The following is a 16,053-nucleotide window of genomic DNA, read 5'->3' as shown; positions in this document are numbered from 1 at the left end:
GTTTTCATGGAGAAAACTAAAAATGACACAGGACTAATTGGCTACACGTTTTGTAATGAAATGTGGGTCAGTTGGTCAGTGTACATTAAGCATGGATATCCACAATATGCTTTAGAAAAGTATAGTGTGCATCACTCCTGGAGTGCTTCTTAGACCCAGTGCAGGTGGTGGGGGACTGATGGAGGATGACAGCCAAGCTGGCATCCATGCTGGAGAACAGCTCCCACCCCATGCATGAGACTCTGGCAGCACTGGGCAGCTCCTTTAGTGACCATCTCCTTCACCCCAAGTGTGTGAAGGAGGGGTATCACAGGTCCTTCCTTCCTGCTGCCGTCAGACTTAACAACCAGCACTGCTCCCAGCGGACCACATACACACACACTTAAACTACACACACATGTTCAGGGAACAGAGATCCCCCCCCCCACACACACACACGTGCAATTAAGAGTCAATTTGCAATAATTTGTAAATAATCTGTAAATAATCTGTAAATAATATTGTTATTGTTTTTTTACTTCTATTATTTATATAGTGTATATAGTGTAAATTATCTACGTTTTTGCATCTGAATGTCTTGCTATCTGCTGCGACACTGAGAATTTCCCCACTGTGGGACTAATAAAGGACTTATATTATGATAACTAAATTGATCACAATATGATGAATATTTTCATATTCCCCAGTCCTATTTACAACCCTGTTATTTTCACTCAGAATGAAACTTTTTACTGTAATTATTCCCAAGTCTTGAATAGACTTGATGATTTTCCCAATTTAGTTGTATCTCTTTCTCCAAAATCAGCAATTAAACACATTAGTGATGTTAGACTGCTATTAGTTTGCACATAACTGTACATCAGGGCTTCCAGCTCTTCAGATTTCATTCATTAGAAACCTCTCCAGCTCCTCCATTTGATGTAGTTATTGTTACACACTTTATTTCAGACTGTGTTCACCCTGATTTAGATTACTGTTGTTTGTTGTCAAGATAAAATTATTCATAAACGATACTGTTGGTTCGGTTTCTAATGAGAAAAAGACCAGATGAAAATGAACAATTGTATTAAACAGTTGTATGAATTTCTTATTTACAGAGCAACAATGTCTTAGAAATGTAAGTAAGAAAATGCTAATCACATTGTTTAAAATGGTTATTTCATCTGTGTATATATATTTGTATTTTTGTATTTTTTGTTTGCTTATATTTCTATATTTTCATATTGTTATATTTTATTCTTTAACTTAAATGTAACTTATTCTATTTTTTTTTTCATTTTATTTTTCTTTTGCACTTTTGCACTTTACTTCATTAAGTTAAGGTTTAGTTAAGTTTAAATGTAGATTTTTATTGTATAGCTTGATGTGGGCTGACTGTCATAAAAGCATTTCACTGCAAGTTATACTGTGTATGACTATGTATGTGACAAATAAAATTTGATTTGATTTTTTTTTTTTTGTTTATGAGGAATGTAATTTACAGTATTGATGTATTGAGTATTGATGAGGGGAGGGTAACTGCTAAACATTTTACAAACTCCAATCAGTGCAACAACCTTATTGTAAAAAACAATGCAAAACAAAGTACAGCAACAGATATATATAAATATAATACAGAAAAATATGGAACATGGACTATAAAGTGACCTGAGAGACGTGCAGTAGTTACTCCAGTGGGAATTGTTGCTCACCTGTCTGGAAGGCCGGCACTGTGGAGAATAACTGAAAAGTTACTGTTTTGTGGACTAGGTCTTCAGCACAGTGTGATGTAGGAAAGAAAGGGCAGTGTATAGCTGTGCAGCATACAGTCAAGCCTCAGGTGTGTTTTATTTAGCCCAAGAAAACCATAATAAACAGGTGTTTCCTCCTACCAACACCTCTCCTCACCTGGGCTTGCTGGACTTCCTGTTTGGTTGGTGCCGGGACAGGTGGAGGCAGGCCAAACCTTCTGGCTTCATCAGGGCGAAGTGAACTTAGTCTGGGTCTTCCTCAGCCAGTCATGAAGCAGCAGCTGTAAGAATGTAATGATAACAAACTGTTTAATAAGACGAGGAGAATATTCCCCATCTGGGCTCTTATCACCTTTGATAGTTGATCATCTGTTCTCCAACAAGTGCCTTTACGTCTACAGTACTACTCAAAACAATGATTACAACCTACACACACATGCTCAGGTTTTCATTGTCTTCGACACTCGACATCTCGTTCTGAAGACTGGTCAGAAGACTCTCAGTCAGAAGGACTGAAGACTCTTCTCCTGAGCTTTAGAGGCATCCATGCTGCTCTCCAGAGCTTCAATATGTACCCTTCTTCTATATGTGGTAGATCTTCTCTATAGAGTTCAAATTGTTCTATTGGTGCCAATAATCCTATACCTCTGTTTTGATATCAGGATCTATATATTATATATTATATTATATCTATATTCAATACTGACCGGTCTGAAAGTGTTTTACTTGATGGACACCCAATACTGGTCAGGGGGGGGTCAAATTATGCCTCTTCCACTGCCTCTTACTAGGCCTGGAGGTGCTGGGACATTCAAAGCTAAAAAAGAAAATACCATAATCAGCTTATTTACACTGAAAAGTGCACATCACTTCACTAAAACATCAAAGTACGCTAGTGAAACCTGACCACACCCATCGACTCAGTAACCTCACAAATCTGAGTAACCTCTATTAGACACGTAACCTCTATATTAACCTTCTATTAGACACGACGAGTACACAGCTAACATTAGGTAACTGAGGTAGTAAACAGCTTTCCTGAAGATCAGCAAGATGGGGCCATAAGAGGGGTCTTTCTACACCTGCAAAACACCTAAATGTTGGATGTTCCTGCTGAAAAATCCAGCTCCAGACCAGCTTTTTGCTGGAAGCTGGTTTCAGAAGGTCTAAGCTGGTCTCTAAGGGGGTTGACCCTACGCTGGTTAAAGCATGGTCATCATCATAAAAGCATGATATCAGCATAACCAACTCGACCAGTGTGGTCATGCTGGTCAACCACCTTGCCTATGCTGGTTGGTCAGGTTGATGGTCATGCTGGAAGCTTAACCCAGCTGTACCCAGGTGTTTCTAATAAACTGGCCCCCCAGTGTGTGTACAGCAGAAGATGCAGAGTTGCTGACATTACCTGAGTGCTCCTGAACTTACCTGTTACCTGGAGAGAAGGAGCCAGTTCTGCGCCAGTCTTGAAGTCCTTCTGGGCTCCAGGCTGCCTCCATCCATCCATCCATCCATCAAACGCATCGCCAATGTTTCCTCTCGTTTCACTCCGGCTCTGGTCAGGGAGCTTTTTAGGTTGAGGAACATCTAATGATCCAGGTTGCTTACTCGCCTCCATGGCTGCAGCATAATCATTATATATATATATATATATATATATATATACACACATACACACATACCCTAGATTAAAAATGTTTGAAGTCAGGCCCGTGGTGGTCATGGCCCAGAGGAGCTGGGGTGGGCGTCCCTTATTTTCATTTCTGAAAGGTGGCAGCCCTAATGGCAGCTAGCAGTGCTTGCTAGGCAGTGGTAGGCAGATCCAGGAAATTTAATGGAAACAGAGCTCGGGAGTCACATTTTGACCATAACTCAACCTAAAATGATTAATAGTACAAACAAACTTACTTAAAAAAAAAAAGGTTGACCAGTAATATCATGTCTCTGTTTCTTAGAGTAGTCCTGTCACCAATCAAGGTAGGCCCAGGCCTGCCACAGCCCACCCTGGCCAACCTCTAGGCCTGATTAGTTGAAATGAGCCTCACCTGAGGGAGGTATTAGAGCGCACTCACGCCTCAGCTCTGTAAGTCTGTCCTCTGGAGTGGGGAAAAGCTCACGAAAGTGGAGAAAGGTGGAGCTTTAGCCTCAGTGTGAGACCAGGTTTGTTTACTGGATGTTTGGCAGGTCTTGGGTTGGCTTGAGTCAGCATTTTTTTTAGTGTGTGTGTGTGGTTTAGGTCGGGCAGAAACAATGGCTTACAAACTTGGAGGAAGATCTTTAACATCTGGTGGTAGAATTCAGGAGCACTCAGGTAATGTCAGTAACTCTGCATCTTCTGCTGCACACACACACTGGGAGGCCAGTTTATTAGAAACACCTGCTGTGTAGCTACATGTGCAGCTGGGTTAAGCTTCCAGCATGATCAACCTGACCAACCAGCATAGGCAAGGTGGTTGACCAGCATGACCACACTGGTCGTAGGGTCAACCCCTTGAGACCAGCTTAGACCTTCTGAAACCAGCTTCCAGCAAAAGCTGGTCTGGAGCTGGATTTTTCAGCAGGAACATCCAACATATAGGTGTTTTGCAGGTGTAGAAAGACCCCCCTCTTGTGGCCCCATCTTGCTGGTGTACAGTTAATTACATGGAACTGGCCACTTTATTGGAAACCCCTCTGTTGTAGCTCCACCTTGTTGGTTAAGAAGGACATTGTGTCTCCTTTCCAGAAATGAAGATCTCTCACATGTCACTGCAGGCCAGTCCTCCCCACAGCAGCGCCCCCTACAGGTTCCTGCAGGATGACCAGAAAGAGAAGAGCAGCTCGCTCCAGGTACTGTCCAGTTTTCAGAAGAAGGTGAACGTAGCTGGACCTCTGAGAGTGAGAGACGTCTACCGGAGCTTCAGGCACATTTCAGGGTTGGGGTCACCAGTCGACTCACTGTGAGCGAATCAGCTGTCGAGTGACCTCTGTGACCTCTGTGACCTCTGTGCTTGATGGCAGGAGCAGCTTGCTGAGAGAGACCAGTACATCTCCAGACTGCAGGAGGCGCTGCGATTAGAGCGAGAGAAGGTGAGGGAGTAAACAGTGGCTTTGGACCTGACCAATAAGAAGCCCAACAGGAAAAATACCTGGACTTTATATTTCCCCTCTCACGCTTTTCCTCTCACGCTTTTCCTTCTTTCTTACAAACTTTCTTTCAATTCTTTCATCCTCCTTTCTCTTTCTTTTTTTATTTGTACACTCTCTCTCTGCCTCCTTTCCTTACTTATCTGTTTCTTTTTTATATTTTTTTTTTACTTTATTTCTTTTTCCCTTTATCTTTGTCTTTCTAGCTCTCTCTTTTGTCCTTTTATCTTTCTTTCTCTTATGTTTATTCTTTCCTTTCTTTATATTTTATTTATATATTTTTTTCTTTACCTTTTTTTCTTTTTCCTTCGTCTTTTTTCTTTTCACACTTTGACTCTCTCTCCTTTCCTTTATTTTATTTTCTCTTGCTCTCACTTTCTCTTTTATTCTGTCCTTTCACTCACTTTCTTACTTATTTTTTTTCTCTCTCTCTCTGTAGATCGTGAAGCTGCAATCTCGGTTTAACCAGCAGGGGGCAGAGCTGAGGCGAAGAGAGCTGCACATTAACAGAATGAGGGAGAAACTCTCTCAGTTTACTGACAGGCACAGAGACCGTGGAGTGTGTAAGACACACACACACACACCACACACACAGATCTGAACATTTGGGGGACATGGACCTCACAACTCCTCTTAAGGTGTGCTGTGGTATCTGGACCACCCAGACTAGCGTTAGCTGCAGATCCCTTAAGTCCTGTAGGTTGTGAGGTGAGGCCTCCATGAGCATCAGTGACCCTGTGGCCGGTTGTCCTTCCATGGAGCACTTTTGGTAGGTTCTGACCCCATGACCTGATGTTTTGGGGATGCTCTGACCCAGTCATCAAGATCACAGTTTGGTTCTTGTGAAAGTGTCTCAAATTCTCACGCTTTTCCTGTCTCCAACACCTCACCTTCAAGAACTGACTCTTCACCTGCTGCCTTGACAGATGGAACCAGATAATCAGTGTTATTCACTTTATTTACTAATGTAAATGTGTAAGTGCATTATCATTTTTAATATTAATATCTATTTGTTTTCTCCACCTGAAGCCATGGAGATCATAAACGCTCTTCCCAAGCCAGCAGGCCGAAGGGAGGCCGTGTCCAGGGCTATGAGGGCTGATGCGAGGTATTTAGCGCACTGGCCTAACACTCTCAGTTGGGAGACAGTTGACATTAAAAGCTTATTTAAGCTCCACGACTCTGAGTTGCAAAAAATTGACCAGTTTTGGAAGGTGTATGAACTCACAAACCGATAATAACCAGCAATAATGAGGGTTTTTGATGGGAACAACACCAAGTAATGTTCTCCTGGGTGGCACAACTGTCTAAGCGCTGGCTCCATCATCAGGAGATTCCACGGTGTTGCCGCTGCCAGCCAAGGCTGGAAGTCTCAGAGCAGAACTAGCCTCTCTTTACACCTAACTCACCTCCCCATTACTCAGCACACTGCTAGCCTTTGGGTTAGCATCATGTGATGGGGACTCCAAGCTACTGGGGGGTGTTGGACATGACTAGCTGCATCTAACAGCCGGGCTTTCTTTCTTCTTAACTAAAGGAAAGATCAGGCACTGCAGCTGATGCTGGAGAGGAGGGAAGCGGAGCTCAGAGAGGCTATGAAGCTCCGCCACAGCCTCACGACTCTACTCCACGCGCTCAGAACGGACATGCAGCAGGTATTTCTTCAGCTTGGTGAATTCAGCAGTCTGTAGATACCTTTAGACCATGAAGACGTTCAGACTTTATTTATGGAAACTGTGGTCAGATTCTGCAGGGCAGCGTGGCTACTGAAGAGGAGGAGGAGGAGGAAGAGGGGGAGGAGAAGGTGGACACCAGCTGGCTGGTCCAATCAGAGCAGTCGCTTGGTGATCATCTGACTGGGGGTGTGGTTCTGGAGTGGACGCAGGTGCAGAAGAGACTGAGGGAGCTGCAGGCACAGAGTAAGTGTGTGAGATCTTCAAGACCAAGATTTGACTGACCAAATATGGCTAAGTGTGTGTGTGTGTGTGTGTGTGTGTGTGTGTGTGTGTGTGTGTGTGTGTGTGTGTGTAGGCCCTGCTACGATGCGAACGGATCAGGAGAAGCTCTTGGCTCAGCTTAAAGAAGAGCTGGGGCAGAGCAGAGAGTTGGTCCGAGTCCAGCAGCAGCTACTGCAGGTCCTAACACCCCTCCATCAGTTCCCCTGTAAAGTACACTTACATTACATGTCCAAATGTTTGCAGACGCCTATGCTAATGAATGCATTCAGCTACTTTAGGCTGCACCCATTGCTGACACACATACAGAGCCCACTAGCCACTGTAGAGAAGTACTGGCTAATAGAATATCCAGCCTGAACTGAATCCAGCCTGAACTGAATCCAGCCTGAACTAATCCAGTCTAATCAATTCCAGTCTGAACTAATCCAGTCTGAACTAATCCAGTCTAATCGATTCCAGCCTGAACTGAATCCAGCCTGAACTGAATCCAGCCTAAACGATTCCAGTCTGAACTGAATCCAGCCTAATCAATTCCAGTCTGAACTAATCCAGTCTGAACTAATCCAGTCTAATCGATTCCAGCCTGAACCGATTCCAGCCTGAACTGAATCCAGCCTAATCGATTCCAGTCTGAACTGAATCCAGCCTGAACTAATCCAGTCTGAACTAATCCAGTCTGAACTAATCCAGTCTAATCAATTCCAGTCTGAACTGAATCCAGTCTGAACTGAATCCAGCCTGAACTAATCCAGTCTAATTGATTCCAGCCTGAACTGAATCCAGCCTGAACTGAATCCAGTCTAATCGATTCCAGTCTGAACTGAATCCAGTCTGAACTGAATCCAGTCTGAACTGAATCCAGTCTGAACTGAATCCAGCCTGAACTAATCCAGTCTGAACTAATCCAGTCTAATTGATTCCAGTCTGAACTGAATCCAGCCTGAACTGAATCCAGTCTGGTTAGAGATATTTTGAGAGGACCTTATATACATTGGGAACTGTGGGAGGGAAAAGGATGATGAAGAGGAGGAATTTAAGGTGGGGGGGGGTTATGGGGGATGAAGGTGAAGAAGGGGAGTTTAAGGAGGAATAGGAGGGGGATGAAGGGAAGGGGGGGTTTATGGTCATCACACACCTTTTTAATGCATCTCTCTGTCATCTCGCTCTCTCTTCTCAGGACAGCGTGGACTTGCCTCTTCCACACACTCTGCTCGACTCCTATTATCTGGAGGAGTGGGAGCGGCTGCAGGACCGCTGGGTGGAGCTCAAGCGTCAGAGGCGGAGCTTCCAGCAGGAGAGGCAGGCTTTCACAGATGCTGCGATTCGATTGGGCCATGAGGTGAAGAGAGAACTTCAGTAATGACCTTTTCAGTGGTGCTGAATGGATCCAGGGGTCACCATGACTATAGCCAGTTTTTTTAGTACATGCGTTTTGGGCTTGTACACTATATGGACAAAAGTATTGGGACACCTGTTTATTCAGTGTTTCTTCTGAAATTTTCTACTGAGTCTACTGTCCAGGGAAGAAGCATTTCTGCTAGATTTTGAAGGAGCATTGCTGTAAGGATTTGATTGCACTTTAATAGCATTAGTGAGGTCAGGATGTTGGATGATCACCATCCCACCTCATCTCAAAAGTATATTACTTAATATATATACCCCTCTAGCCCACGTCTGGCATTAGGCAGCATGGTGCCAATAGATTTATGATGTTCCTATTCTTTTGGCAATACAGACACTAGACAAGCATGTATCAGCTATAGGTGCAGCTGTATCTCCAGCTGCGTTTTCCTGGACGATGTGGTGCGCTAAATGACCGTGTGGGTGTTTGTTTATGTAGAGGTGTGTGTTTGAGCAGCAGAAGGCCGCTGTCCTGAAGCAGCAGTTCCTCAATACGTCTCCAATCACTAAGGCCAGCCATTCAAACAGGAGAGAGAGCACAGCGCTGGGCGAGTTGAGTATGTAGAACATGAACAAGCCTACATCCACTTCTCCATCCATACAGTATTTTATAGTCAAATATGATTTCATTAAAAATGAATGTTTGTTTTGATTTATACTTGATTCTATACTGTGTGTCTGACAGGAATGGCTGCTCCAGACTGTCTCTCTCTCTCCCCCTGTGCTCCCATCACTCCCTCATCTGAGGGGTCGGAGGGAACGCCCTGGTCGGCTCAGAACGTGGTGATGACCCCCAGCACTCCAGAGCTTTACTCTGCTCTCCAGCTGCCCTACTATTGCAGGTGCTCTCTCTCTCTCTCTCTCTCTCTCTCTCTCTCTCTCTCTCTCTCTCTCTCTCTCTCTCTCTGCCTGCCTATCTGTCTCTCTGCCTCTCTCTCGGTCTGCCTATCTGTCTCTCTGCCTATCTCTCTCTCTGTCTGTCTGTCTGTCTGTCTGTCTCTGTCTGCCTATCTGTCTGTCTGCCTCTCTCTCTGTCTGCCTGCTTATCTGTCTGTCTGCCTCTCTCTCTCTCTCTGTCTGCCTATCTGTCTCTCTGCCTCTCTCTCTCTGTCTCTCTGTCTGCCTATCTGTCTCTCTGCCTCTCTCTCTCTGTCTCTCTGCCTGCCTATCTGTCTGTCTGCCTATCTGTCTCTCTGCCTGCCTATCTGTCTCTCTGCCCCCCTCTCTCTCTCTCTGTCTGTCTCTCTCTCTCTCTTCTTGTTGCAGAAGCCTTCCAAAGCACCACTTTCTGATGTCCTAATAAACCGGTCAGTGAGTGTGGTTAAGATCCAGCTGTAGTCTCTCTTTCTCTCTCTCTCTCACATGCTCTCGTGCTCTCTCTCTCTCTCTCTCAGGGCAGTGGACAGTCCCCCGTATGTGAATTTTGAAAAGGATCCACAGCAGCATATCTTCAGTCCTGACCGCCAAAACATGGACGACTGGCCTTTTTAGTCCCAGCTGAACCCGAGCCACACCTGCCTCCACGTATTCCACTATGTGGGACCAAACCTCAGGAAGGTCAGGAGCTAAGGGCCGGTCGTTGCTGGACTGGGCTCATCAGGTGTGCAGGACAGGAGGTCCTCCAGGATGATGGGGGACCACTGCCCCAAGATGATGATGATTGTGTTTGTGGGACTTTTCTCCACAAAAACTGCAGATTTTATTAGAAACTGTACAAGAGGTTGGTGAAGGTGGGGGTGAGGGGTGGGGGTGAAGGTTGGGGTGAGGGGTGGGATAAGTCAGGTGGAACAGTGTATGTGATCGAATGCTCTTGATCTTTGTCCTGAATAAATAAAATCATTTAAACACTAAGAATCCCAAGTGTTTGGGCCAAATGTTTGTGGACACCCCTTCTAATGAACACATTCATCTACTTTGAAGTTGCACCCATTGCTGACACAGATGTGCAAATGCGCACAAGAAGTACTGCCAATAGAATAGGACTCCCTCTGGAGCAGATCAACATCATGGCCCTATTGGCACCATGCTGCCTAATGCCAGGCCAGCTGTGGACTAGAGGGGTATAAAAAAAGCCCCCCAGCATTGAGGAGCTGTATAAACAGTGTTCTCCAGAATGATGGATGGTAATCCATGCAATACTTTTGAGAAGAGGTGGAATGATGATCATCCAACATTCTGGCCTCACTAATGCTCTTGTTGGTGAATGCAATCAAATCCTTACAGCAATGCTCCTTCAAAATCTAGTAGAAAGCCTTCCTCCGTGACCAGCAGAGATCGTTACTCCAACAAAAGCAGGAGAAACTCTTTTCAATCGTCTTGATTTCAGGAAAAATGTAATGAGTAGGTGTCCCAATACTTTTGTCCATATAGTGCAGAAACATAAAAGCTCAAAAAAATATATATTTGGATGCTTTAATGGTTCCTTCCCTCGACAAAAGTAGGTTCCATCATTAGGAGTCAAAGAACCCATTTGTGGAACTATCCAACATCTTAAAGCATTCAAATGGTTGAGTTGTCATGGTTCTACATCAAAGACCCTTTTTCACAGTTTCTAATAAACTAATCAGAGACATTTTAATCAATATATTAATTAATTGTCAGAGAAATAAATTGTTCTTTGGTGGTCTACAGAACCCTTGTTCTAGATATTATTAGGGAATGTTTGATAGAACCTTTGAATGTTTTCAGCCTCTAGAGAGTTTTTACACCCCTGTTAATCAGAACCACTTGGCAACTGTCTTTCATCAAAGTAAAAAAGGGTTCTTTGATGCATAACAGTAGTGGAACCCCTTTGATTCTGTACAGAACCCTTTTGGTGTATTCTTTAAAGAGCTACAAACAAGAGGGTTTCCACTTAGCCAGACCAAGAAGCATTTAAGCATTACAACGGTTGCTATGGTTCTACATAGAACCATTGAAGAACCCAGTTTATTTACTGTTAATCACTTAGCCAGTCTTGAAATTTGGGATTATCTGACCTGGCTAACTGGGAAACCCTGCTTCCTCCCCACAGGAGACAGAGCTACTCCAGCACCTGAAGACTTGAAGTGGATGAACGTTTAGCCCCGCCCCCATCGCGGCACGCCACGCCCATCACCAGTTTTCCAGCGTTCAATCAAGAAGTGCATGCAGACGTGACATGACAGGGGCGGGACAACGCCTACAGCAACACCCACTTAAATCGCCAGTGGGCGTGGTTCGATTTATAGGCCCCGCCCACACGCCCCAGCTCGCAGTTGCGTTATTACTCTCTCTCAAATGAACCGCTCGCGCAAAAACCACAGCTACAGCACGAGGGGTCGAGAGGAGGTCAGTATGGGCTGCTGCAGGCGTGGATCATTTAATGACCAGTGAAAACCCTCATCTGCTCAGATCTGCTCAGCCAGTACCACTCCACCCTGAGCAGAGTGACCGAGGTCAGCTCGAGCTGGTGGGGCTCCCTGCTGGGGGTGTTTAGCAGACTAGCAGGCTGTTAGTAGAGCTGGGTACGGCTGAGGGTCAGGAGGTGACCCTCTAATTGAAGTTATTGCAGGTGCGCGCGTCGATTTGCGCTGCTGATTGGTGCACGCGCTGGGAGCATGCACCGGGAGCATGTCCTGCTTTCCCCTGTTTTTCTGGCGCCTTCAGAGCTGCTGGTGTTTGGTGTGGAGGCTGATGTTAGTCTGAACCGTTTCATCATCCTCATGTTACAATTTGATGATTTTAAATTATACATTAAAACCTGCGGTTAAGATTCATATTAAAATTAGTGCTGAAGTTACTGGAGATGTTGGGATCTGGTTGGTGCTGGTGTATGTGTTGGGATCTGGTTGGTGCTAATGTTGGTGTTGGGATCTGGTTGGTGCTGGTGTATGTGTTGGTGTTGGGATCTGGTTGGTGCTGATGTTGGTGTTGGGATCTGGTTGGTGCTAATGTTGGTGTTGGGATCTGGTTGGTGCTGGTGTATGTGTTGGTGTTGGGATCTGGTTGGTGCTGGTGTATGTGTTGGTGTTGGGATCTGGTTGGTGCTGATGTTGGTGTTGGGATCTGGTTGGTGCTAATGTTGGTGTTGGGATCTGGTTGGTGCTAATGCTGGTGTTGGGATCTGGTTGGTGTTAATGTACGCGTTTGGATCTGGTTGGTGCTAATGTTGGTGTTGGGATCTGGTTGGTGCTGGTGTTGGGATCTGGTTGGTGCTAATGTTGGTGTTGGGATCTGGTTGGTGCTAATGTTGGTGTTGGGATCTGGTTGGTGCTAATGTACGCGTTTGGATCTGGTTGGTGCTAATGTTGGTGTTGGGATCTGGTTGGTGCTAATGTTGGTGTTGGGATCTGGTTGGTGCTAATGTACGCGTTTGGATCTGGTTGGTGCTAATGTTGGTGTTGGGATCTGGTTGGTGTTAATGTACGCGTTGGGATCTGGTTGGTGTTAATGTACGCGTTGGGATCTGGTTGGTGTTAATGTACGCGTTGGGATCTGGTTGATGTTAATGTTAGTGCTGGTGTTGGGATCTGGTTGATGTTAATGTTAGTGCTGGTGTTGGGATCTGGTTGGTGCTAATGTTAGTGCTGGTGTTTGGATGGTGCTAATGTAAGTGTTGGGATCTGGTTAGTGCTGGTGTTTGGATCTGGTTGGTGCTAATGTTAGTGCTGGTGTTTGGATGGTGCTAATGTAAGTGTTGGGATCTGGTTGGTGCTAATGTTAGTGCTGGTGTTTGGATGGTGCTAATGTAAGTGTTGGGATCTGGTTGGTGCTAATGTTAGTGCTGGTGTTTGGATGGTGCTAATGTAAGTGTTGGGATCTGGTTAATGCTAATGTTAGTGCTGGTGTTTGGATGGTGCTAATGTAAGTGTTGGGATCTGGTTGGTGCTAATGTTAGTGCTGGTGTTTGGATGGTGCTAATGTAAGTGTTGGGATCTGGTTAATGCTAATGTTAGTGCTGGTGTTTGGATGGTGCTAATGTAAGTGTTGGGATCTGGTTGGTGCTAATGTAAGTGTTAGTATTTCTGTTAATATTGTCAACAGTGTGGACATGCTGGTGTAAGGTTGGTGTTAATGCTGTTGGTGTTAATGTTGGTGTGTTTAAACACTTGTATTGTAAAAGTTTATGAAGTTGGAGTTGGTGTGTATTTTGCAGTTCACAATACATTAGTGTTGATGTGATTGGGTCCATGTCGAGGTCAGTGCTCTGTTGATGTTGTAGTCCGTATGCGAGACTCTCAACTTGCTGAAACCCTTTGAGATGTAGATGTGGTTTTAATGTGCGTTTTTTTTTTTCTTTTTTCTTGATGTCTACGATACTGTTGCCGTTGGCATCAGTGCCATTAGTGCTGACGTCTGTGCTAGTGTTGGTGTTGATTTTGGTGTTGGTGTTCTTGTTGGTGTCGGTATTAATGTTGGTGTCGGTGTTTCTGTTGTAGTCTTCACGCTGAACTCCTTCCACTTGTGCTGATGGAACCCTTTGAGAAGAAGCAGCGACTCTTCCAGCCATGGCATGACTACATGGGCCTCGCGGGCATGGTGACCGCTATGCAGCGAGCCAGCTTGAGACGTCTAGAAGGTCCCCTTGTGAGAACCTCCAGGTGTGCTTGGAACAACCGCCTACCAGCGCCGTCTTCATCATCGTCACCGCATGGTAACCGCCTCAGGAATCAGACGTCCCCAGCAGCTATAGGGAATGAGCGAGCTTCTGGCCATAGCTTGACATCCTTGCAAAGAGCTTCCACCTCTTGCTGGATGATGTCACCAGTCGACCAGGATGAGCAGCTTCCCAATCGCCACTCACCATCACCAGGAACCATTTCCTCCTCTTACGGGAAGCCGTCTCCGGCCAGAAACAGCAAGCAAACTTCTCGTAAACATTTGATGTCACCTGGCCAGGCTTTCTGTTACCACCAGGCCCGGTGTGACGAGCAGGTTTCCGGTCAGAACTCATCCGGCAAAGCTTCCTGCTTCTACGGGACGTCGATGTTGTCGCCGCTGCCGCCGCCGCCAGCCAAAGAAAGCGAGAAAGCGCCCGGAAACCGCTCCACGTCACCAAGTAGCGTTTCCTCCTCGTCTCCAGAGCGGAAGCAGCTGTGCAGTTTCTGCAAGCATAACGGCGAGGCGGAGAGCGTGTTCACCTCCCACCGGCTGAAGGACCGCAACGGCTCCGTGATCTGCCCTTACCTGCGCCGGTACGCGTGCCCCCAGTGCGGGGCCACAGGGGCCAGTGCGCACACCCGCCGCTTCTGCCCCCTGGTGGACAGCACCTACAGCTCGGTGTATGCTCGGCCAGAGGGGAGAGACAAGAAAAGGCAGAAATAACAACAACAGGAGACTTCGAAGAGGACATGGTGAGACAAAAGACAACAAGGACAAGTAAATAAGGTGATTAGGTGGGTGTTCCTTCCTTCATTTACCAGAGCAGGATTCCTCTGTTCACCAGTTGCCGTAGTTTTTTCTTGTTTCTCCTTCTGTTGGAGTGACTTCACGGTGTTATCCTGCTTTGGGAGAAAGTAGGGGACAGAAATTGTGTGGGACGAGGAAGATAAAGGGGACAAAAAACAAAAGATGCAAAAAAAAGCAAAGGGGAAAAGAAATGCTTAAAAAATTGACCATCCAAAGTTTCCAAATTTTCCGAAATTTCGTTTTCCATGAGAAGTTGATGTGATCCCAACACATGACTATGTTGTTGTTATTGATGTTATTGTAATTGTTTGCTGTGAATTATGACATTTTACTTGATTCAGACGTGATGGGTGGCACCTTCAGCCCACTAGCTTGTCCCTTGCAGTTTTCTAAACTAGTTTACTGCCATTTTAAAGGAACATTGGGTTAAACTGGATTAAAAAAAAATCTATTGCATCAACATAGTTTAGTCTTTACGGTTTCACTTATTGGCAGTAACTGTGCAGGTGTAGTACTGCAGTACTGAACTCCTGTGGAACTGATCAAGCCCTCACATCTGAGTCAAGCCCATTTCAGCGCAGTATTTTTAGCGTATCCAGCTACTTCCTGGGCCAGTTTCCTTTCTTGAAAGAATTGTTTGGTGACAAATCAGTTTATTATTGGCCCCTAGGTGCAGTCAATCAGCCAAGACGTCTCTGATATCTAAATTCAAATATCCAATCATTTCATTGTATTCTTTAGTTTAGAACAGGAGATACTAGGCTAACGGCACTAGCGAACACTGGACTTGGACTGTCTCCGATCTCATCTATGTAAACACATACCCAAAGTAATTTTGCATTTAAATATGTTGATTCAAACTGGACTGCAGTGTGTGTGTGTTTGTGTGTGTTTGTGTGTGGACTGATAGCTTGACCTAGCTTAACTGTTGAGCTTAAGAAAGGGTCAGAAAAGGCTTTTTTTTTTTTGTGTTTAATCACTTGAGTTATTCGTAGTGTTTGTTCAACCAAAGTGCAAAGTGGGCTGAGAGTCGATTTGGGCGTGTATTTACATAGAAGAAATTGGTGACGGCCTAGAAGCACTGTTCGTTAGCAACGTTAGCCTAGCATCACCTGTTGCAGACTAAAGAAGCACACATTAGATATCAAACATGTCTTGGTTGATTGGCTGAATTTGGGGTCAGTGATCAATCATGCTCATTTCATTGTTTATTTTTTTATTTAATGAAACGATTCACCTGTAAGCGTAACCCTCGACTAAGCTAAGACTGACACTGGATTTCAGACCCAGGCTTGACTTGAGACTCTCCGCTGTTTTGTCTTGACGCTCTTTTATTTTTCTTGTTTTTAGTGTGTTTGTAGGGGTACAAAGGCTGGGCCATATGCAGATGGAGACCCAGAAAGGCCTGCGTTATTAGTTTGTTTTGGAGACTTCTATTTAAACTGCTTGTCTTCTGCTGTACTTATTCTTGT

General features: G+C 45.1%; 1 protein-coding gene across 1 annotated transcript; it reads left to right on the top strand.

The window, feature by feature from the left end:
* The first annotated feature begins 13,642 nt into the window (after positions 1-13,642).
* Positions 13,643-14,497, top strand: nanos3 (nanos homolog 3). The gene has a single exon (XM_072657580.1). It carries the CDS (start codon positions 13,643-13,645, stop codon positions 14,495-14,497), a length of 855 nt encoding a protein of 284 aa, XP_072513681.1.
* The last annotated feature ends 1,556 nt before the right edge of the window (positions 14,498-16,053 follow it).

The sequence above is a fragment of the Salminus brasiliensis genome, chromosome 15 (assembly GCF_030463535.1).
Source record: "Salminus brasiliensis chromosome 15, fSalBra1.hap2, whole genome shotgun sequence".
NCBI classification, from domain to species: Eukaryota; Metazoa; Chordata; class Actinopteri; order Characiformes; family Bryconidae; genus Salminus; species Salminus brasiliensis.
The sequence above is the reverse complement of the archived record's forward strand: the minus strand, read 5'-3'. Positions and strand labels throughout refer to the sequence as shown.